At 47.2% G+C, this 25,027-nt stretch overlaps 1 protein-coding gene across 1 annotated transcript in view; it reads left to right on the top strand.

Moving 5' to 3' along the window:
* The window catches only part of LOC126204373 (GAS2-like protein pickled eggs), an 832,631-nt gene that overhangs the window by 133,207 nt on the left and 674,397 nt on the right, over positions 1-25,027 (top strand). The window contains exon 2 of the mRNA XM_049938746.1: positions 3,950-4,143. Coding sequence (XP_049794703.1) covers positions 3,964-4,143 — 180 coding nt within the window. The 5' untranslated portion in view covers positions 3,950-3,963. The remainder of the gene's footprint in view (positions 1-3,949; positions 4,144-25,027) is intronic.

The raw sequence follows: 25,027 nt of genomic DNA, 5'->3' as shown, positions 1-25,027 counted from the left end.
ATCTCTTCTATGCCGCGTGGGATTAGCCGATCGGTGTAAGGCGCTACCGTCATGGACTGTGCGGCTGGTCCCGGCGGAGGTTCGAGTCCTCCCTCGGGCATGGTTGTGTGTGTTTGTCCTTAGGGTAATTTAGGTTAAGTAGTATGTAAGCTTAGGGACTGATGACCTTAGCAGTTAAGTCCCATAACATTTCACACACATTTGAACATTTTTATCTCTTGTATCAACCCTATCTGGTACGGATCCCACACTGGTGAGCAGTATTCAGGCAGTGGGCGAACAAGTGTACTGTAACCTACTCCCTTTGTTTTCGGACTGCATTTCCTTAGGATTCTTCCAATGAATCTCAGTCTGGCATCTGCTTTACCGACGATTAATTTTATATGATCATTCCATTTTAAATCACTCCTAATGCCTACTTCCAGATAATTTATGGAATTAAGTACTTCCAGTTGCTGACCTGCTATATTGTAGCTAAATGATAAAGGATCTTTCTTTCTATGTATTCGCAGCACATTACACTTGTCTACATTGAGATTCAATTGCCATTCCCTGCACCATGCGCCGATTCGTTGCAGATCCTCCTGCATTTCAGTACAATTTTCCATTGTTACAACCTCTCGATATGCTACAGCATCATCCGCAAAAAGCCTCAGTGAACTTCCGATGTCATCCACAAGGTCATTTATGTATATTGTGAATAGCAACGGTCCTACGACACTCCCCTGCGGCACACCTGAAATCACTCTCCATTGAGAATGACATGCTCTTTCGTAGAATTCTCCCAATGACAGAAGTCGACCATTCGCCTTCCCTACCACAGTTCTCACATGCTAGTTCGATTTCATATCGCTCTGCAACGTTACGGCCAGGTATTTAAACAACTTGACTGAGTCAAGGAGGACACTACTACTGCTGTATCCAAACATTACAGCTTTGTACTTCTTACTCACCTGCATTAACTTAACATTTTATACATTTAGAGCTAGCTGCCATTCATCACACCAACTACAAATTTTGTCTAGGTCGTCTTGTATCTTCCTTCAGTCATTTAACTTCGGCACCTTACCGTACACCACAGCATGTTTAGCAAACAAACGCTTATTGCTGCTCACCCAGTCCGCCAAATCATCTATGTATATACAGAACAACAGCGGTCCTATCACATTTCCCTCTGGCACACCTGATACCTTTGTCTCAGATGAACAGTCGTCGTCGAGGACAACAAACTGGGTTTGTTAATTATCATTTAATTTTGTTTTCACTTGGTTGAGGCATTTGCATAACAAATAAAGATATTGGGAGCGTCAGCCGCAATAACGTATTTACATTGTCACAAAGTTTTGTTCTGACTGACAACAGTGTTTTGGACCAGGCTATAAATACTTAAGAAATTCTTCTCTCAAACTACCTGAGCTCTTTTGATTTATACTAATGAAAAACGGTGTGCCCATTATCTGTCGCCACTAGAAAGAGAATCTCCAGCGGTCACACTACCGAATGACAAGCTCTTTTTCGGTCCAGTTAAAATATTTACGCAACTTTCTGAACTGCTGCGTACATTTCCCAGGGGAGAAAGACGGCAGAGAACTGCCAAGAAAGTTATTCCTAGAAGGCACACAGTGCCTTGGCAAGTAGTCCCTCGTGCATTGAGTGTTGATGTCCCGTATCTTTTGGACGTATCCTTTTGCCCCCTCTGTCTTTGAGAAAATGTGCTTTGACTCGAGGCTGACAGTACGCATAGAGTCCGCTTTGAGGTGGACGTACAACAGACGCTCGTGGGACGCCCTGTGGCTTACGCCGTAGAACTGCCCGCGCTTCTGACGTTATGCAGCTGCTGTAGCTGGGCGTCTCGTCTGGCCGGCGGGCAGCGCTACTCACCAGTACCCTCGGGTTTTCAGGAGACAGCGGCATGAAAACTGCAAGGCGTACAGAAAATATATACATATTAGGGGACAGAGCATCTGTCCAAGTTCTTAACTCGCATTACAAATGCTCAACATGGGCACTATTTGTGACACGAGTTCATTGGAGTCGCTGCTATCTGGATGTAGCGTACTATTGGGTGGTCTATCTGCAGGCGCGAACTAGTTTCGTGTGAGAATACGGAGAAGGTGATTTTATCTACATTAAGGGCCGGACGCAGCGTACCAAACTTCACGCTGCAGCTAGTGCGACCCGCGCTCGGCTTTGTTCGGTCCTATTCGGGAGTACCCAGAACATGCGATATCTCATTTAGCATTGCGGTGCGGCGTTTTTCGGTCGGCACAGTGCGCTGAGTTCGGCAGAATTGTGCTGTCCGCGCTGTTTAATCTTCGCTACTTGTTCGTGGCGTGAAGGAAGTTGACCGGTTTAGTGGATATTTGCAGAAAAAGAAACAGTCCGGCGATCTGTCGTCGCAATTCTTCAAAATGAATAGGAATGACGGAGGAGAGCGATAAGAATCCTCAATTCGCATATTTGCTGTGAAACGACGCTACAATAACGTGCAGAAAGAATTTAAAGATTTAGTTGACAATGAAAGAGCAAAAAAGTACACCGACCGGCAGACGGTATTGTTTATGCTGTATATCAAAAAGAATTTTGTGTTAAATTTGCATGCCTGGAGCACGTGAAGAAACTGGTGGTACGAATAGTAAAATTTCTGAAGTTGCACTCATTATTCCATTGTTAGCTGCAACGCTTTTTAATGGAGCTGAACGAAGAGTACAGAGACTTCACATGTTACTGCAGAGTACGTAGGTTAAGTCAACGGCCATGGCTGAACGACTTTCCGGTTTAAAACTCGCTAGTGTTAAATTTATAAAGGAAAAAGGAGCGCAGGAACGAAAATTAGAACGTTCGGAATGGAATGGGGTATTCGGATTTTAAATGGACTTGGCTGTACACTGGTCACAGAAATACATATCAGGGAAACTTCTTTCTGATTTGACGGAGACATATTTAAAAAGAAAATCGCATTGTAGAAGAGACACATTTGAAGAAGTCAATCCAATTCCCTAAGATCACTGCCGTTAAAGAAAACACAAAGTTTCAGGAATTCATTGTGGTCTTGAAAGAATTACGAGGATAGTTTCCTAAACGTTTTGAGGACACTGCCAGTCTTAGACGTGTTTTCGAGCTGTTTTTGCGACAGTTTGCCGTTTCAGTTGAAAGCGGCGCTGTACATGTGCAAATGTAACTGATTACCTACAGGGTAATTTCTGTTTTAATGACAAATCCTTATACGTTAAAAGTGTCCAATATGTCTAAATTGCTTCCCTCTAGTAGAGTTTCCAAGTCTCCATAATGAGGCTGCAAAAAATGCTACAATATTTCGATCGACATATTTCCGCGAAAAATCTTTTCTCGATTATGAAACGAAATAAGTAACGCTTACGTTTCAACTTGACTGCGAAAGTCTGTGAAACTGTCTGCCCGTATGCCAGCAGTTTGCACCAGATAAGAATTATATTATGTCTTTAGCGCGCCAAAAATAATTAAATGATACTGGAAACTAGTTTTGTTTGTGACCTATCTTCTTGGCAAATGTGAAATATAAAAGCAAGTCGTATGCAGCACAACTGTACTGCCACAGAAATGCGGCGCGTTTTTCCCTCTGTCCTCTCCTCGCGCTCAGATTGGGGGTGGGGTAAATGTGCCGCCCAGGTTGAGTGCTTTGGCACCCTGGCCTGGGCACGGCCTGCGAACCGTAATCTTGAACGCTCCTGGTCTACACGTTCTGGCAAGCATTCCCCTGGGTTGTGTGCACTGCAACTACGCCACGCAGTGTGTTACGATTTGATACTTGGAAGATACTCTGTGCTCTGATACGTGTCATTACCCTTGTTGGTGTCGTGTCGCTCTCTTATCTAATCCCAGAGGTACTGTATTGCAACCTAAAGGCGAGAGCTACTCACTTCGGCACACAGGTGGACGTGACTGAGTGGTCCTGTGTTGTCGGTTGCAGAGCCCGGCCTCGCGATGGAGGTGACGCCCGTGCTGAGGGACTCCCGGTCCCTGCGGCCCTTCAAGTCCAGCGAGGAGTACCTGTACGCCATGAAGGAGGACCTCGCCGAGTGGCTGCAGACGCTCTACCCGGAGCTCTGCATCAGCGTGCACAACTTCATGGACCGGCTCGACACTGGCGTCGCACTCTGCAAGGTACGTCTGCTCACACTGACCACTTCCATCCTCTGCATCTCGTCGTAGCGGTGTCAGTACAGTTCTTCTGGGCTGTAGTATATAGCGGCCCAGAAGGGAGGCTGTAGTGTGTTCCTGGATGCCTCGCTTAATAGTGCTTCTTGAAACTTTGTAGCCAATATGTGCGTTCTGGACCTGCATCCATACGCTGTAAACTACTGCGAAGCCCATGTCAGAGGGTACTTTCCATTGCATCAAACATAGGGATTTCTTATCGTCACATTCGCTTATGGTATTCGGGAAGAATTGCTGCTTAACTGCCTCTATGCTCTCTGTAGTTAGTCTGATCTTGTGTTCGTGGCCCGTACCGAAACGATAGGCATGGTGCTATGGTATATCGGGTAGGTAGATACCTCATTTAAACTCAAAACTGAAGGATGAGAAAACTTTGCGACAAGGTTTCCCTAGGATAGCTGGCGTCTATCTTCAAGCGTCAGGTAGTACAAGTTTTTCGGAATTTCTGTAACGGTCGTACGTGACTGAGGGAAACCTGTGACCATTCATAGTGCTCTCCATTATATCTTCATCGGAGGATGATTTGTCGATGACTTCACATCCAAAATAACACACTACGCCTTCCTTACCGAAAAATCCTCAACGCAGTTGCAAATTTAGTTTGATACCTTATAGCAGCAGAAAAGCATTTCATGCTACGCAGTAAAATGCGTTTCGGAAATGAAGACATACCGTATCTCTCTGACTTCGTTGAACCATGGCTTTCAGAATGTCGTCGGAGGAAAGAGCGAGTTGGCTTTCTTACCACCGATATTTCGGAATCGGTGCTGGTTGGCATGGAGGAGATAACTTTTTTTCGACATATCTCATTACATGTGAGCTCAGAATATCTTTTATGATTGTAGATCAGTTGGATGTCAAAGATATTGTAGATACGTGGATCACTTCTGCTGCCCTCTTGTAGACGAATGTGACCTATACTGTCTTCGAATTAACGGAAACAGTTTTCTGTTCGAGGAATCTACGGTATATTATTATTATTAAAAGAGGGCTGACTGAGCCGCAGATTCTGTGCTCAGTCTGACACGGGTTATGCATGCGCCACCGCAGCTTTCGTCACTTTCAGCTGTTCCAGTTGCTTATCAGCTCCAGTCGTCTTGTGCGCGACAATTAAATTACGACAATATTCCTTAATTTTACTTTATAAAAGAGTATTTCTGCTTAGCTTTTGCTACAGTTTGTTGCGAGGGAACCAGGCAACCTTACGTCACGTATCACTTGCGACAATAGCACGGTTTTGGAGTGGCATTCGCGACATAAGAATTTCGTAAAGACGAGTAGGTGCTACGGGCTTTTACAGATAGCTATTAAGCTTCAGGGTCGATGATGACCACCCTGAACTGACTATTTTTCAGCTAAGGAATCGGTGGACGGAAAGGAAAATTTTGAGAGGCATGCGTTTTTGAATTAGAATTGTGCGTGACATAAGTGAGATGATATAATTTGCTTGAAAGCGTTCGCAGAGAAAGATGCGTGAGAAGCAGTGAAAGAGGGAGTAAACTACCGTGTACTCTTGGCTGAAGTTGTGCAGTAAAGACCTAACTCGCACAATCGTAGGAGTACAAAATTAAGGCAAAATTACTGTGCATAGACATCGGATTACCAACAACTGTCGCCAGCACAACATTACACGCTCCTCTCCTAACAACCATGCCGGGCAGATGGCCGACACAACTAAATTTAAAGCTATTATAATTACGGGGTACTGACGTGACGATGGCGTGGTGCCTTTGTCTCGCCGGCCGCTGTGGTCGACCGGTTCTAGGCGCTGCAGTCTGGAACCGCGCGACCGCTACGGTCGCAGGTTCGAATCGTGCCTCGGGCATGGATGTGTGTGATGTCCTTAGGTCAGTTAGGTTTAAGTAGTTATAAGTTTCAAGGGGACTGATGACCTCAGATGTCAAATCCTATAGTGCTCAGAGCCATTTGAATAATTTTTTGAGCCTTTGTCTCAACAAAACTCAATTACATGTGCCTCGACCTACTGCCGCCGAGTGGCAGTGTAAACAAGAAAATACATGGTGTAGAACGTGCAGAATCGTTCATGTCAAAAAAAATGGTTCAAATGGCTCTGAGCACTATGGGACTCAACTGCTGAGGTCATTAGACCCCTAGAACTTAGAACTAGTTAAACCTAACTAACCTAAGGACATCACACACATCCATGCCCGAGGCAGGATTCGAACCTGCGACCGTAGCGGTCTCGCGGTTCCAGACTGCAGCGCCAGAACCGCGCGGCCACTTCGGCCGGCAATCGTTCATGTCAATTGGAAGCAAGGCAAGAGATTCTGTTAGGCAAAGGAAAGGGGGGGGGGGGAGGAGGAGGAGGGTGGCAAACCGCACGATCGAGTGGAAAGGGACAGGGGGATACACGGTACATCACGACGTCAAAAGACGGCTGAGTGAAATTGCAAGTAAATAATACGAAACTAAATAAACTAAAAATGATTCCATTATCCGTCATAAGGTAGGCGAAACGAAAAGGGAAAACTTCGTAATAGGAGTTTCGAGTTACAGCAACACACTGTCATCAAGAGGTGTTCAGAATGCATTCGGCCTAAAAAGCGCTTACCGGTTAATACAGTCAAATATAGTTGCTGGAGGAGCAGACTGCGTTCATTTCTCGCCAGTTAGGGAAAGTTTCGCGGATTTCACACGAGTCCCATCCTCACAACGGAGCAAATGGAGAGGAGCGGTAGATTGGACACGGCAGCGGCGGGCCGCTTGCGAACGCCTCGTTGCCCGCTTGACTGCATTCGCGGCGCTCGTTCCAGCGCGCCGGCGCTCAATTTCCGCCGCCGTCTGGCGCCGAAGCGCGGGCCGAACAGAGTCGCGGCAGCCCAAAATGCCAGCTGGGCTGGCGCAGGATGTGTGCGCTGGGGCGGTCTGCAGAACCCTGTGTCATCGGTACTTAGTAAATCTGACATCGTCAACTGAGGCAATGGTCTTGCTCCCAGTACAGTGTAATAGTAACTAGATAATAACGGGTTTCGATTGACCAGCAGTCACTATCCGATCTATGGAAACAAGCAGCACAATATTTAAAAAACGTACATTTTTCTGAAACTATTGAAACATTAAAAATAGTAAAAAAATTACCACGCTTACTCTGTAATAGGTATCTAAGTACAATGTTAACCACAACAACATCGTAACTAGGCGTGCTTCGTCACTATGCAAGACTGGTTAAAGTATGCCGATTGGCGAATGAAAGCAGCAGGAGACTGGTCGCTGCCCCTGCGTGCCCACGACCAACGTGGTTTGCAAGTACATTGAGAGGTATATAGCTACCGTCCGATAAAAGTCGCTGTTCTCATGTAATGTTGACGTAGTTTTGTGAATTTTATAGTTGTACTGCAGTTATGAATCTCGTGTTCGTTTCTGCACTTGTCTCTATAATTTTATAAGTGTCTTGTATTGGGTTCTGCAGAAACGTAGGAAGATCTGAAGCAATAGTGAACCAACGAGCTACTTTAGCAGATAGGCTACAGGATGGCAAACCTACGTCTATAGCACTTCCAGATTCAGAGAAAGCGTTTGACAGTCTTAACTGGAACACGCTCTGTGAAATTCTGAACGTAGAATGGATAATGTGGACAGCCAAAAACTATTTACAGCTCGTATAGAAACCAGACAGCAATTAAAAGAGTCGAAGGACACGAGAGGAAGTTGTAGTTGAGACGACAGTGAGATAGGGTTGTAGCTTCTCCAAGCTTTTATTCAGTCTTTACATTAAGGAGGCAGTAAACGAAACCAAGGAGGAATCTGGAAATGTAATTGAAGTTGAGGCCAAGAAATAAAAACTTTGAACATTCCCGATAACACTGTAGTTGTGTAACACATAACCATGAACTTTTGGAAGATGAGTTCAGGAGGATGGATAGTATCTCGCAAAGAGGTTATAACATGAAGAGCAATAAAAGTTAAATAAGGGTGACCGAATTTAGTCAACAGATATCACATGAGGCTGAGAAAATTAGATTACGAAATGAGACGCCAGAAGTAGTGGATGTGTTCTGCTGTTTGTGCAGCAGAGAACAGCTGCGTCAGAAGTCCAGAAGCAATAGCAAAGTGTCAGTAGTTAGTACAACATTTGTGAAAAACAGAAATATGTTAACATTGGATATAAATTTAAATGTTAGACTCGTGTTTTCTTTAGGTACAGGTCTACTATAAATGATTTATTCGTATTCAGACTTGCATACATAAGACTAATGCATAAATATAGCCAAAGCCTTGCAGACAAACAAAAATTACGCGAAGCGAAATGTAGTGTGAGGAGGGCTATGCGAGAGGCGTTCAATGAATTCGAAAGTAAAGTTCTATGTACTGACTTGGTAGAAAATCCTAAGAAATTTTGGTCTTATGTCAAAACGGTAGGTGGATCAAAACAAAATGTCCAGACACTCTGTGACCAAAATGGTACTGAAACAGAGGATGACAGACTAAAGGCCGAAATACTAAATGTCTTTTTCCACAGAGGAAGATTGCACTGTAGTTCCTTCTCTAGATTGTCGCACATATGACAAAATGGTAGATATCGAAATAGATGACAGAGGGATAGAGAAACAATTAAAATCGTTCAAAAGAGGAAAGGCTGCTGGACCTAATGGGATAGCAGTTCGATTTTACACAGTGTACGCGAAGGAACTTGCCCCTTCTTTGCAGTTGTGTACCGTAGGTCTCTAGAAGAGCGTAGCGTTCCAAAGGATTCGAAAAGGGAACAGGTCATCCCCGTTTTTAAGAAGGGACGTCGAACAGATGTTCAAAAATGGCTCTGAGCACTATGGGACTTAACATCTTAGGTCATCAGTCCCCTAGAACTTAGAACTACTTAAACCTAACTAACCTAAGGACATCACACACATCCGTGCCCGAGGCAGGATTCGAACCTGCGACCGTAGCAGTCCCGCGGTTCCAGACTGCAGAGCCTAGAACCGCACGGCCACCGCGGCCGGCGAACAGATGTGCAGAACTATAGACCTATATCTGTAACGTCGATCAGTTGTAGAATTTTGGAACACGTATTATTTTCGAGTATAATGACTTCTCTGGAGACTAGAAATCTACTCTGTAGGAATCAGCATGGGTTTCGAAAAAGACGATCGTGTGAAACCCAGCTCGCGCTATTCGTCCTCTAGACTCAGAGGGCCATAGACACTGGTTCCCAGGCAGATGCCGCGTTTCTGAACCGCACAATAACCCTGGGTTCGGTGTGGGGAGGCTGTGGGACGATGAGTGGAGTGGTGTAGCCTGTTGTGAACCACTGAGGGCTGCGGCGGGACGAAGCCTCTCCGTCGTTTCTAGGTCCCCGGTTCAATACACACACACGGTAAGCAGGTTCAAGTGGATGTAGGCTGCAGTAGTTACCCAGAAATCAGGAAGCTTGCACAGGATAGACTGCAGTGGAGAGCTGCATCACACCATACCGAAGTCTGAGGACAACAACTACAACAATAACTACCACATATGCAGGGATAAATAAACTGACGTTATGCTGACCGCACTCCCTCATGTGTCGGGATACTCTTTTGATCCTACTGCGCAGAACTGCGGGGACAATGACAACGGTGAAAAAGATTTCTCTCCAGTAGTCTTCGTGCAGTTATCCAGGAGGTATGTGGGTCGCTCTGCCTGATCAGTGTCGCTGTTCCCTTAGCGGAGTGCCCCCCTCTGTCGGTGGCGGTGTAAAGAGCAGGACCGCAGGACCGGGAGCAGCCTCGGACAGACGCTGCTGTCTCTCCAGCTGCGGCGCGCCGCTCCACCACCGAGCTCTGCGTCGTGCGGCACAGCTTACTGGGCGCCGAGCTGCTTAGCTCGGCCGACCTTTCCCGAGTCGCACCGAGCGTGTGGTGATTGTGCACGTGGGAGCGCCGCGGCGGCCACTCCCTTGTTGGTCCTCGGCTAATGTTTACAGCCCGAGCTGGGCCACGCTGACGCCTCGTCTGAGTTTCCAGCCAGCAAGCTGGCGAGCAGGGGCCACGCCACAATAATTGCTGTAAGTCAAATTTCGTGATGTAGGATTAATTTCGGACCAGGAAGAACCACCGTACCACGAGGTTTATATACACTGAAGCGCCAAAGAAACTGGTATAGGCTTGCGAATTCAAATACAGAGATATGTAAACAGGCATAATACGGCACTGCGATCGACAACGCCTATATAAGACAAGTGTCTGGCGCAGTTGTTAGATCGGTTACTGCTGTTATAATGACAGGTTATCAAGATTTGAGTGAGTTTGAGTGTGGTGTTATAGTCGGCGCACGAGCGATGGGACACACCATCTCAGAAGTAGCGATGAAATGGGAATTTTCCCGTACGACCATTTCACGAGTGTATCGTGAATATCAGGAAACCGATACAACATCAAATCTCCGACATCGCTGCGGCCTGAAAAAGATTTTCCAAGAACGGGACCAACGACGACTGAAGAGAATCGTTCAGCGTCACAGAAGTGCAACCCTTCCTTAAGTTTCTGGAGATTTCAATGCTTGGCCATCAACAAGTGTCAACGTACGAATCATTCAACGAAACATCATCGTTATGGGCTTTCGGAACCGAAGGCCCACTCGTGTACCGTTGACACAAAGGCTTTAGGTCTCGCCTGGACCCGTCAACACCGATATAGGCCTGTTGATGGCTGGAATGTTGCCTGGTCGGAGGAGTCTCGTTTCAAATTGTAACCACCTGATGGAGTTGTAACAATATGGAGTCATCCTCATGAATCCATGGACCCTGCATGTCAACAGGGGACTGTTCAAGCTGGTGGAGGCTCTGTAATGGCGTGGGGCGTGAGCAGTTGGAGTGATATGGGACACCCGATACGTCTAGATTCTGTCCGATCTCCTGCACCCATTCATGTCCAGCGTGCATTGCGACGGACTTGGGCAATTGCAGCAGGACAATGCGACACCGCACACGTCCAGAATTACTAAAAAGTGGCTCCAGGAACACTCTTCTTATATTAAACAGTTCCGTTGGCCACCAAGCTCACCTGACATGAACATTATTGAGCATATCTGGCATGCCTTGCAACATGTTGTCCAGAAGAGACTGGACCCCCTCGTTCTGTTACGGATTTATGGACAGCAATGCGGGATTCATGGTGTCAGTTCCCTCCAGACATTAGTCGAGTCAATGCCACGTCGTCTTTCGCCACTTCTGCGTGCTCGCGGGGGCCCTACACGATATTAGGCAGATGTACCAGTTTCTTTGGCTCCTCAGTGTATACAGTATAAGTAATAAAAACAGCCACCAGTTGCGGAAGGTGGTAGTCAAAAGCTCTTGACCTATCTTTCAACCCATGTAAATGGGCCTTCTTCAGAACTCCTATTACCTAGAAATATGCATATACAAATAAATCCAACTTTCAAAAATTAGGATTTTGTAAAAATACAGCATGCTTACAGTGGAGGGTATGACAGTATGCAATAAATATACGTCCTCTTTTTATCATAAATGCCGGCCAATATGGCCGAGCGGTTCTAGGCGCTTCAGTCCCGAACCGCGCGGCTACGACGGTCGCAGGTTCGAATCCTGCCTCGGGCATGGATGTGTGTGATGTCCTTAGGTTAGTTAGGCTTATGCAATTCTAAGTCTAGGGGACTAATGACCACAGATATTAAGTCCCATATTGCTTAGAGCCATTTGAACCATTTGTGCTTGTTTTGACGTTAGTGCCGCCCCATACTGGTGTCGCAGTACCGTTGTCTCAGACATGGATCCTGTATAGCAGATGCGCCTTCTCCTGGTCGCCATTTTTATGCACTCCGAGTGAAATCTACGACAAAGGACAAGGGGGAAAAACTGCGAGAGGTGATAAACGCTTTCTTAGTCTCTAAACTGTCCGAGTTTGATTTTTTTAATAATAGCGGGACTTCGTGGGCATCCTGTATATTCGAGTGTTCTATTAGGCACTTCTGCGTCAACCTTTGCAGCAGACTCAGGATTTCAACACTGTAGTGTCGGACAGTGCGCGGGGCACGCAAGCAGCGGACGGCGAACGTGTTTGTGGACAGGCTGCGCGCCTCGGTGGCCTGGCAGCGTAGCTGGGTCACGTCTCAGCTGGCCGCCACCGCGACCGCGGAGCCTTCTCGCCCGGGCTCTCACCGTGTTTCCCATTAGCGAGTTGCGCAGTTCGATACGCACGTGGCAGGTGTTGACGTGTGCGCTAATGGAAAAGGCGGCAGCGAGGTAGTCCTTTTATTCTGCTGCAACCATTCACACGAGATACAAGTGGCACCGGTAGGCCGCCCATACCTGCTCCTTACTGCAGGATCTCTTCTCAATGTACTGCAGGTAGCGGGTCGGACTTGAGCCGCCAGCGATACACCAGCGGCAGCTGCAGACCATTGTCACTTTCTGTGTTTATATAGTGTCTGCATCCTTACAGTACAATGTCCTTTAGACATTGAAGAACACTGTATTGTGAAGATACAGACACTGTATATCGTAACCATCAGTGATATATACATGCTTCGACGGGCTACAGCGACGCTATAATGTTTGCCTCGCTGTACGGGAGGCACGAATTGTACGACCATAAGGATTGTGAGCAAGTTTGGGTCGGTCCTGGAGGCGTGCTCGGGTAGCCAAAGTGGTCAAGGACACTGCTCGCTATAACCGGGAGATTTGGGTTCGAGTCCCAGTGAGGCACACATTTTTGGGTGTCGCAAACAGGTGACAATTCGCAGTCGCAGCATCCAAAATTATTTGGTAATGAGTATTGGTACTGTCGGCTACCACTGTGTTGCTTCTTCCGTTGTGCAATGCTTTGTACCTGGCAGTTGTGCAGGAAACCTTTCTGGATCCGGAAATGTCGTGAAAAAAACATTGCTCTAGTCTTATTCAAAATTAAGAACAGATATCTAGTGTAAAATCCAGCATAGTCGTCGTCAAATATGCGGTGTCTAGGAAACCTGCTTTCTCATATCGCTGGACAACGATTGAAACAAATCGTATTAAAGAGTTTTATTACAAAATGAAAAAAATACAATACTTAACTTTGTGTTACACAGATGCGTCGCAAGCAAAGGGCGACAGACAAAATAAACAAGCCTCTTCAGTATAAACGATTCCCAAGTCGCTGTTATACGAGTGCCTACTCTTGAAGCTGCTCTTCGACTGTCCTCGCCCATTCGGTCGCGGCGCTTATGTCCCGTTCACGCATGGGCCGCTGCCATTGCGTTGTCATCCTGGAGAGGGGTCGGTCAGCGTGCCGCTGGCTGACGTCTTCTTCACAGCCCTGTCTGCTCCATCGTTCCCTACTGGCGTGCCTGCGCTGGCTTCCCGCCGTAACATTTAGCACGCTTAGAGACGCTACTCATACCATATGTCAGTTGCAGAATTTTATGTGATTTCTGTTGGAGACGGAAACTGTAGACTTCACATTTGTTACGATTTTTCTTTACCAAAATTGCAAAAATACTGTTTTCCGTGGCTTGTATGAGTAAAACGTAGAGCGATGATATACAACTTCGGAAAGATGCTTGCCGAGCGATGTATTTTCGTAAAAAAAAGAAAAAGTGCTAGTTCCGGGAGTACAGTAGGTTTCTAGATACGGTATGATGAGCTTGAAGCTATTTCCCGGTTACAAAAATATCATCTTTTGAAAAGAAAAGAGATAATGCATAGCGCTGACCTTAATTAAAATAAACAACAGATATTTGATTTTGTAGAGACACGCTAGAGCTCCATACCGCACGTCGCTCCAAGATATTTTATTTGATATTTGTAGGTGAAAGAGACTTCAAGGTGAATTTATATCGCACCAAAGAGCTGAAAGAGCTTGTCGCTAAAACGTCGAAATCTTGGACATTAAACGTCATATGCCAACTAATTCGAATCAAACTATAGCTGTGCCAGATAACGCGGACACGTTACGGGATCACGTACTCGATGCGACGGTTTCTGTAAGAGGTTGTAGCAAACGGTGTTTTTCTTTATTGTAATACTCTTTACTTATCCAGGTGCTAACGTTTTTAATCTGTTGAAAGTTGTATCGATAAGGAGGCAGAAATTATTCGCAGCGTCTTACTGATTGTGATGATGAACCTGGATCGAACCACGCACCTGATTAAATCTGTAAATGTAAATATAAAATAGCCCCAAACAACCATGACAATAGCATTTGTTTAAGACATGAACTTCTCATTCTCAGATGTCATGTGCGTCACAGTTAACAAGGATTAGGATCTGAAAGTAATCACCGTCTACAATTTTCGTCAGAATGTAAAACTTGTGGAGAACAACTACTGCAGAACTATTAACGAAAATATTGAAAGCTACAGAACCATTTAAGTGCAGTAAACGGAAATTACTCCTTCCTTTTTCTACTTTTAACGATGGCCGTTTTCGGCCGATACGGGGTAACAGTATAAAACTTTTACGTGACAGCGTCAAACAAAGCATTACGTGCACGTCTCTCCCCGCGAACAGTAATTTTTTCCAAAAGTTTATTACATGTTTATTTTTCCTGGCAACATTCCCTGCTTGTACCCGAGCAAGGTTGCCGGCTAACCAGGGAGAAGCACAGTGTTGTACTGTAGCGGTGCCCACGCGGCCCGGGCTTTCGTGGCTGCTTTTGGCGCGCAGGATGCGCCGCTAGGCGTCACGTGCCGCTGTGGGGCGTTGCGACACTTCCGCGAGAGCGGCTGGCTGGCCGGCCGAGACGTTTCGGCGGCCGCCGGCGTCGCTACTCACCTACTTTACTTACTGGCCGGCTGCATGCGTGGGTGACACACCGGAAGAGGACTGCACGGGCATCAGGCAACTCGTCCCACGCAAACGCTAACTTCCTACAACTGTACTGTGCAGCGGGGAAGTACAGAAAAGCTCGCTACATACGGTTCAAATGGCTCTGAGCACGATGGGACTTAACTTCTGAAGTCATCAGTCCCCTAGAACTTAGAACTACTTAAACCTAACTAACCTAAGAACATCACACACATCCATGCCCGAGGAAGGATTCGAACCTGCGACCGCAGCGGTCGCGCGGCTCCAGACTGTAGCGCCTAGAACCCCTCGGCCACTCTGGCCGGCGCTACATAGGGAACAGGGAGAAACGATAGGTGCAGGAAGTATGGAGACTAGGACGAACATCCACATGTAAGATATTTGCCGCCCACGAAATGTAAATGTTAAAAAAGAGTGCCGTGTTGCTGTTGTCCGTATCGAAGCGAGAGCAAGAAGAGTCGAACCTGGTGCAGGAACAAAGGCGACTCCCACAGGGCCGTTCAAATTAACGCGCCCGTCCTGGCGACGGGCCGCCGCCAACGACGGTGTCACATGCCGAGACATGTACGCGTGGAGGGCATCGTGGGCTCGCAACCCCTCCCGAGTCACTGGCGGTAGCTGCGAGGAGAGTTTGTGGCGCCAAGTTCCCCATCCTGGGTTAAATTCCAAACCTCTGCGAGTGTCGCATGAAGTGAGACATGTGACGCTCTTGATGGTGATCTGTCTGTCTGATGGGAACGTTAAGCCCTATTCGAGAGGAGCTGTCAGTGTGCCGGCACCACGAGAAATACGGGCCCCACAACGATCTTTTGTCTTCACAAAAGTCGGCAGGCCTACCATACAACGCGAACGCTCGACTCCGTACAGGCCCCACGGGAAATCGATATGTCAGCGAAAATATACCCACTATACGCCATAACTCCGCCGCGTGCTTTCGAGAGCTTGCATGCAGTCAGTTATTAAACTCGTCCTAAACAGTTACTCGCTCCCCGCCAGAGGCGGCTGCTGGCCCTCGTAAGACCTGTAGTGTCACGTGTTGCGGCGTACGTGTCGAGACGTGCCTTTCTCGTGGGTCTCGGGTACTCCCTTCTCTCATCATCTGTTACTCTCACCTACACTGCACAAATACGCGTGCGACACAACGTCCACATACCCGCGAGAGAAGGGGCTAATGTCCTTGACGGCTGAACCCACTCGGGGGATATCCCATACGAGATTTCATTTAGCAGAAGACATTTCAGTTGCAGGGTTAGTCTACTGGCTGGAGCAAACATTGCAGGCCGATAAAGTCGCCCATTCACAGGCTAACCTACTAGCCTAGTGGTAATTACCAAGGCCACATACTGAATCCATGAGAATATAGAAAATTGAGCAAGAGAAGCAAGAAGAGATCCTCTATTAAGAAGAAATAACAGGGAGAGTGACTTTCCCGAATGTTGGCGGAAACGACTGAAAAAAACAGCGTCCCCCTCCCCATTTATCAGCGTGTATACCCATAGTGTATAGAGCTGTGTTCACGACTGACGCCCTAAGTGAGATACTGACAATAATGAGTGCACATTTCGATTCTAATGTACATGCTCTAAATTATGACTTTGTCAGAGTTGTTCGCGTTTTTCGGTATTACAGCTGTTAAATCAGTTGCACGATAAATACAGATACTTCTGAAACTGTATACGTATCAGAACAGCAATTATTGAATGTAATATTACTATTATATAAAAATACTTTATACGTCTGTGAACATTAATAAAACTGACAAACCGCAGGGACGGATTCCTGAATGGAAATGGAGGAAAAAAGGTTATATGAACATGTGTCCGAAAATGGACGGTGTGCGCACAACGACAACAAATTATCCGGAAACACAGTACAGAGCTGTATCGCGTCCATGACACAGTAGACGTTCAGAGTGGCCTCCATGGGATTGCAGGTGATAAGGCTAGTAACGGCTGTCATGCAGGATATAGATAATTGTACTTATGCTTTCACCAAGATGGTGGGCCAGTTGTCTTGATCTTGTACTAGGGTCGGTCGCCGGCCGGTTAGGCCGAGCGGTTCTAGGCGCTCCAGTCCGGAACTGCGCTGCTGCTACGGTCGCAGGTTCGAATCCTGCCTCGGGCATGGATGTGTGTGATGTCCTTAGGTTAGTTAGGTTTAAGTAATTCTAAGTTCTAGGGGACTGATGACCATAGATGTTAAGTCCCATAGTGCTCAGAGATAGGTGGTGTAAGGCGGCGGAGTGTGTGCCCTTATGTTGCTGAGGTACATGCCGTTCACGGTTCCAGCTTTCTTGATCGTATGTTCGAAGGATTGCTTGCTGACGAGTAGCAGAGTGACATCGATCTTGCGGTCTCAGCTTCCACTGTCTCAGCGAGGGGCAGGCACAGTTGGCCAAGGCATTAAAGAGCCAGGAACTGTTAATTAAGTCGAAGCGTAGGGTATAATACCGCAGGATAACCAAGAATTTTACGCCACCACCTCTCCTCTTCTATTTCCGTCCGAACAGGTCTTGGAAGGCCCAACGGTTTCGACCTCAGCCCACATGCGTCACTGCATGCCGATATGGAGGGGCATGTGATCAGCATACCGCTCTCCGAGACCGGAGCCGCTACTTCTCAATCAAGTAGCTCCTCAGTTTTGCTTCACAGGGGCTGAGTGCACCCCGCTTGCCAACAGCGTTCTGCGAACAGGATGGTCACCCATCCAAGTGCTGGCCCAGCCCGACAGCGCTTAACTTCGGTGATCTGACGGGAACCGGTGTTACCACTGCGGAAGGGCGTTGGTTTCTCCTCTTCTTGCTCGTCAGGTATTTACGATGAAGTTTGAGGGATGAATGAATGTTTCCAGATTCATTTTTGATATCCATCGGATTAGCCTCATCTCGACTCAGTACATTTGATCCAAGCAAAATCTTCCATTGTACGCTGACCTTATTTGTAGCCAGAGAAGATGTTACCTGCTAAACTTAGACTTTAGACACATCGGAAGATAGGACACTACATGGGCGGAAGATGGAAGCATTCACAAGACGCTAAAGCACGGTCTCCCCAGCAAGTGCGCTCTCCCTGCGGGCAGCCGTCACGGTCAGCACCAGACGGAGAAAGTCCGGTCACCAGAATGCGACAGGGAGGCAACAGACAGCAGCGCCCGATGGGTAATTACTGGCCGTCAGCAGCCAAAGGCCGCTCCGGGGAGTCGTAAACGCGTCGCCAAATCGGAGACAGCTTTTCAGCAAAACGGCGTTCGGCGTAATGGCCGCCGTTGGACGCCGCAGCCTTAAAATTACGGTGAGGACCGCGAGCGGTGCGCCGACGTGACTGAACGGCAAAAGTCCGCAGGCACCAGCTGCAGCTGCAGCCGGACTCCCGGATGTCTCGAAAGGCTGCCTGGCCGTCTTCCTGCAGGTCGTTTCTCAAGCACACTACAAACCGCGGGCACATACAGCGCGCGGGCAAAAATATGGAGACACAACACCTGGCCGTGTCTAATACGGGAATCTTGACCAATGTGGTGTGGCAGTTGAAGATAATAAATCAAAAGCCGAAGTTTTAAATTTCACGTTCAGGAAGAAATCGCTCTCACAGGAGAACCGAACAAACATACCGTCGTTTCACCATCGGACAGACTCTCGTATGGACAACATAGTAATAAAGATCAGTGGTGTAGTGAAACGACTGAAAGATCTGAAAGCAAATAAATGACCAGGTCCTACGTCGTTGGCCCCTTACCCAGCCTGCGTTTATCGTGAATCACTCGCCCAGCACAGAGTCCCAAGCGACTGGAAAGAAGGCGCAGTATATAAGAAGTGTAAAAGAACGGACCTGCAAAATTACAGACCAATATTCCTAACTTCGGTTTGATACAGAATACTTCAACAGTTCGAACATAATAAACTCTCTTGACGTTGTAAAGCTTATGTCCACGAATCAGCATCGTTTTAGAAAGCATGGCTCGTGCGATATTGTCCTTTTCTCACATTGTATACTGCGAACTATGGGTGAAGGGCAACAGACAGATCCCATATTTCTAGATTCTACATCTACGTCCATACTCCTCAAGCCACCTGACGGTGTATGGCGGAGGGTACTTTGAGTACCTCTATCGGTTCTCCCTTCTTTTCCGGGCATTTGAGATGGCGCCCCATTGCAGGCAGTTAACGAAGGTAGGAGCATATGGAACAAGTTCACAGGTATGTGAGTGGCTCGTAGACTTCCTAAGTAATGGAACCCAGTATGTTGTCCTCGACAGCGAGAGTTCATCAGAGGCAAGGGTATCATCAGGTGTGGCCCCAGAGAAGTGTGACAGGGCGGCTCTTGTTCTGTATACACACAGATGATTTGGCGGACTGGGTGAGCAGCAATAAGCGATTTTTTGCTAATTATGCTATGGTGTACGGTTAGGTGCTGAAGTTGAACGACTGTAGGAATATACAAGACGACCTAGACAAAATTTGTAGTTGGTGTGATGAATAGGAGTTAGCTCTAAATGTACAAAATTTTAAGTTAATGCAGGTGAGTGGGAAGAACAAACCTGTAATGTTTGGATACAGTAGTAGTAGTGTCCTCCTTGATACAGTCAAGTCGTTTAAATATCTGGGCGTAACGTTGCAAAGGGATATGAAATGGAAAGAGCGTGTGAGAACTGTGGTAGGGAAGGTCTGTTCGGAGAATTTTAGGGAAGTGTGGTTCACCCGTAAAGGAGACCGCATATGGGACGCTGGTGCGACCTGTTCTTGAGTATTCCTCGAGTGTTTCGGATCCGTATCAGGTAGGATTGAAGCAGGACATCGAGGCGATTAAGAGGCGGGTTGCTATATCAGTCACTGGTAGGTTCGAACAACACGGGCGTGTTACCGAGATGCTTCGGTAGTACAAGGGGGAAACCCTGGAGGGAATTGGAATATAATGTGCAACAACAGTCTCATGGATCGTAAATAGCCGACAAAAAACTTTGTGATTTAAAAGATCCATCAACATACACTCCTGGAAATTGAAATAAGAACACCGTGAATTCATTGTCCCAGGAAGGGGAAACTTTATTGACACATTCCTGGGGTCAGATACATCACATGATCACACTGACAGAACCACAGGCACATAGACACAGCCAACAGAGCATGCACAATGTCGGCACTAGTACAGTGTATATCCACCTTTCGCAGCAATGCAGGCTGCTATTCTCCCATGGAGACGATCGTAGAGATGCTGGATGTAGTCTGTGGAACGGCTTGCCATGCCATTTCCACCTGGCGCCTCAGTTGGACCAGCGTTCGTGCTGGACGTGCAGACCGCGTGAGACGACGCTTCATCCAGTCCCAAACATGCTCAATGGGGGACAGATCCGGAGATCTTGCTGGCCAGGGTAGTTGACTTACACCTTCTAGAGCACGTTGGGTGGCACGGGATACATGCGGACGTGCATTGTCCTGTTGGAACAGCAAGTTCCCTTGCCGGTCTAGGAATGGTAGAACGATGGGTTCGATGACGGTTTGGATGTACCGTGCACTATTCAGTGTCCCCTCGACGATCACCAGTGGTGTACGGCCAGTGTAGGAGATCGCTCCCCACACCATGATGCCGGGTGTTGGCCCTGTGTGCCTCGGTCGTATGCAGTCCTGATTGTGGCGCTCACCTGCACGGCGCCAAACACGCATACGACCATCATTGGCACCAAGGCAGAAGCGACTCTCATCGCTGAAGACGACACGTCTCCATTCGTCCCTCCATTCACGCCTGTCGCGACACCACTGGAGGCGGGCTGCACGATGTTGGGGCGTGAGCGGAAGACGGCCTAACGGTGTGCGGGACCGTAGCCCAGCTTCATGGAGACGGTTGCGAATGGTCCTCGCCGATAACCCAGGAGAAACAGTGTCCCTAATTTGCTGGGAAGTGGCGGTGCGGTCCCCTACGGCACTGCGTAGGATCCTACGGTCTTGGCGTGCATCCGTGCGTCGCTGCGGTCCGGTCCCAGGTCGACGGGCACGTGCACCTTCCGCCGACCACTGGCGACAACATCGATGTACTGTGGAGACCTCACGCCCCACGTGTTGAGCAATTCGGCGGTACGTCCACCCGGCCTCCCGCATGCCCACTATACGCCCTCGCTCAAAGTCCGTCAACTGCATATACGGTTCACGTCCACGCTGTCGCGGCATGCTACCAGTGTTAAAGACTGCGATGGAGCTCCGTATGCCACGGCAAACTGGCTGACACTGACGGCGGCGGTGCACAAATGCTGCGCAGCTAGCGCCATTCGACGGCCAACACCGCGGTTCCTGGTGTGTCCGCTGTGCCGTGCGTGTGATCATTGCTTGTACAGCCGTCTCGCAGTGTCCGGAGCAAGTATGGTGGGTCTGACACACCGGTGTCAATGTGCTCTTTTTTCCATTTCCAGGAGTGTATATGATATGACACTGAGTAATAAGTTTTCAGCTTTATAGAATATTACAACGTTCTTATCAGCATCATTGTGCAACACCAAATCCGGCCCATTTGCATTTTTCACACTTACTGCGTTCAGAACAACGTGCACCTCCTCAATTCTTGAAGGTAATTTCGATAGCATTTTGCGCCTAGCTTTGTGAATAGAAAGCTGTCGACATTTTTAATGATTATCTTCCCCATGTGTTGTGCTTTTAGCTGGTTATATATAAGCCTTTATGGTCTCTAACATATATATTCCTTAGTTTTCCCTTTCAGATCACGAACTGCAAGGCTGTGGTCGTCCTGACCCTCAGATGTCTGCAATGGAGGCAGTTTTAGTAAAACTTTTGCACTCTTTAATGTTGCGCGTCCTTAGCGCTGAACTACATTTCAACAATTTTTGGAATCCGAAAACGTAACTTTCCTGAAGCAGCATTTTCTTTCTGTTTCTATTCACAGTAACTGCAACAGCGTCGGATGATATGTTCAGTGCGAAGCGATCTGCTCTAGACAGAGAGTACGAGTCCCGCGAGGCACGAAGGGCCGAGACTTATTGGGAAGGCATGGGTCCTGCCAACCTCTCACTGCGTCCCTTCATCCGATTGTCGACACAGTCTTACACCCCAAACTTCCTTCTTTACTTCTCACAGCTCGGTAGCTTGTGCTCCGTCTAGATCATCTCGTCTTGGACGGAACGCTACACCGTCCTTCTCTCCTCTATTTGTTTACGCTGACTTACCGAAAACGTGCGCATTGCAGAAAGAAGGATACCAGAAGCAGGCCACCACAGGCAAACACGGCATTCTTCGCCTAAAGGTGTGCACACCGATCGGATACAGACTTTAATACGACAAAGAAATTTCTGAGAATGCACGTTTGGAGCAAAGCGTTGTGTAGAGGCGATTAATGGATTGTAGCGAAACAGGAGAAGAAAAAATTTTAACCATTGGAGACGTGCTCTTACTGAAGTATGTTGCAAATTAAGAGGACTATTAACATAAAAAACGTGGCAAGGGATATATGGAAAACACTAAAAGAAGACACAGGATGGCAGGACATATAGTTAAGAAATCAGTGAAATACTTCCATTGAGCTAGAGGGAGCTGTAGGTGCAGAAATTGTAGAAGAAGGCAGAGATTAAAATAAACAGACAGGACAAATAGTTGAGGACGTGCGGTGTAGGAGTTACCCTCAGATAAAAAGACCGGCACAAGGGTGGAAATCGTTGAAGCCTCCCTTCCCCTCCAAAGAAGTGCTGACACATACACGTTTTCTCGATTAGCACCAGGAGAGCCGCTGAACTAAACTTTCACTTCCGATAAATGAATCGCCATGAACAGCGCCATATGTCCCCAGTCTGTGGCGTGGAATCTGTAAGGTGGAGCAAAGGCGTTCGGCGGGATAGTGATGTAACGCCTGATGCTTGCTTACTTTTATTCCACCGTATCTCCTCCTCTTGTCGGGCTTGCTGGTTGTGATGAATAGTTCTTCCTAGGCATGTTTCGCGCTAGGTACACAGGCCAGTAACATTCCTGTGACCTTTTCTGTAACAGAATTCCACCCTCATTATACTCCTTGTCAGCCGCACATTGACGACTGACTTGTGATGCAGTGTTTTGACTAGGCGTAGTATTAATTCCCTTTCCATTCGAGCAAGAAACAGTGTCAGAAACTTTGTGTGGGACATGCTGTGTGCTACTGGATACGGAAATTCCAGTGTCACGTTGTTTCATAAGAATGATGTCGACCGTGTCGTCCACCGCCTCTGCCAGGCAGCATCGTTCCCAAGGCGAAAGTCAGACGTGCTTTACCTTCATCCAAATGATGTCTGTTTCGTCAGGCAATTAACGCATTGTGTGGGGCGCCTCGATTTAACGGAGCAAAGTGTTTAGAATTTCCATATTTGGAAAGATAACTGATGATGTAGTCAGTTTTCTCTCCGTTGCTGTAGACGTGACTGATCTCGCTCGACTGGTTTTTACCGTGCACTAGAGCTGACCACTTTCACAGCGTGCAGTCAGACTGTGGCTACCTGTTAAAGAAAACGAACAAAAATGAAAATAAATTGCCGAAAATTAGAGGATCAGTTTGCTTATAACTTATCTGTAAACTGAATTCCCCCGTATTCTCAGACGTAGTTAGCGGTCTACAGGAAAAAAACGAACAGCGTATGAGAGAGCGTTTAGAGAAGATACTGAAGGAGAGAGGGAGGGAGAGAGAGAGAGAGAGGGGGGGGGTGGAGGGAAGGAGAGTCCGTATACAGAGAGGCTGCTAAAAGAAATGACAAAAATCCGTTGTAGCCAAATTTATTTCTAACTTCATTAATACGAACTGTATTCGCAACAGTTTTTGCAGACAATATTGACATAATAACATTGACTGAAACTGTAAAATTATATCGTTGTACGACACATAGCAGAGGGCATGCGACGTCACAAACACTAAACGGAGCACTTGGCGGCTTCCAGCAAAGCTTAAACATAATTTTATCAATTTGTGCGGGAGTAACCGTAATTAATGAAACCAACATACTTAAAGGTTTTGTATCTTCAACCACAAATATTTTATATGCTTAACGTCAAGTAACACGTTAACTCATTTGTAATAAGACGTTTGACGGTGTTTTATACATGGCAGTTCAGTTCTACAAACAATCGGGGGGAGGGGGGGGGGTGGTTGATGGGGTGTTCCTGGTAATCGGAATACGTCTTTTTTTCGCATTGAATTTTTGACGCTTCCTGATATGATTTTGTTCATGCAAATGGCAACAGAAAATTAGGGCTAACTTACAAATTAAAATTGTGATGACGCATTTCCTGCAGAAGACTGGCATACGTTTGTAACTCTATACCTGAAATCCATCAGCTGTCACACTGTAAACATGTCTCTTTCCAGAATGAGATTTTCACTCTGCAGCGGAGTGTCCGCTGATATGAAACTTCTTGTCAGATTAAAACTGTGTGCCGGACCGAGCCTCTAATTCGGGACCTTTGGCCTTCGCGGGCAAGTGCTCTACCAACTGAGCTATCCAAGCACGACTGACGACCCGTCCTCACAGCTCATTCTGAAAACATCCCTCAGGCTGTGGCTAAGCCCAATATTCTTTCTTCCAGAGGGCTAGTTCTGCAAGGTTCGCAGGAGAGCTTCTGTGAAGTTTGGAAGGAAGGAGACGAGGTACTGGCGGAACGTAACATTTACATACCACCTCTATCACCTTATCCCAATTGTACGGGATGTTCGGTGAGGAGAGTTCAGCCAGCCATCTCGATCACGTGGTCATTTTTAAGTGTGGTGCAAATTCAAGTGTCGGCTGTACTCGAATAATCCTCACACACTGGAAGAGCTACAACAGAACACTGAAACTGCTGTTGCTGCTGTTCTTCAGGCAGAGCTGTTCACAGTTCGATCAATCGATCAGAGCGCTGCGTCGAAGTCGACGATGGCACTTTCCAGCATCTTGTGTGACGTTCACTGACAAGCGCCAGTGCCCCATCCGTATTTTGGGGTCCAGTTTTATTATGGCCAGCCTGTAGTTAGGCAAGATGCGAAGTGTGAGGACGTGTGATCGGCGTTCTCAGACAGCCGAGGTTCGACATGCAGGTTACGGCGAGATCTCTGATATTAGCCGATACCGCCCACGCCGTACCTCTGAATGATTCCCCGGCCAGAG

The sequence above is a fragment of the Schistocerca nitens genome, chromosome 9, assembly GCF_023898315.1.
Source record: "Schistocerca nitens isolate TAMUIC-IGC-003100 chromosome 9, iqSchNite1.1, whole genome shotgun sequence".
NCBI classification, from domain to species: domain Eukaryota; kingdom Metazoa; phylum Arthropoda; class Insecta; order Orthoptera; family Acrididae; genus Schistocerca; species Schistocerca nitens.
The sequence above is the reverse complement of the archived record's forward strand: the minus strand, read 5'-3'. Positions and strand labels throughout refer to the sequence as shown.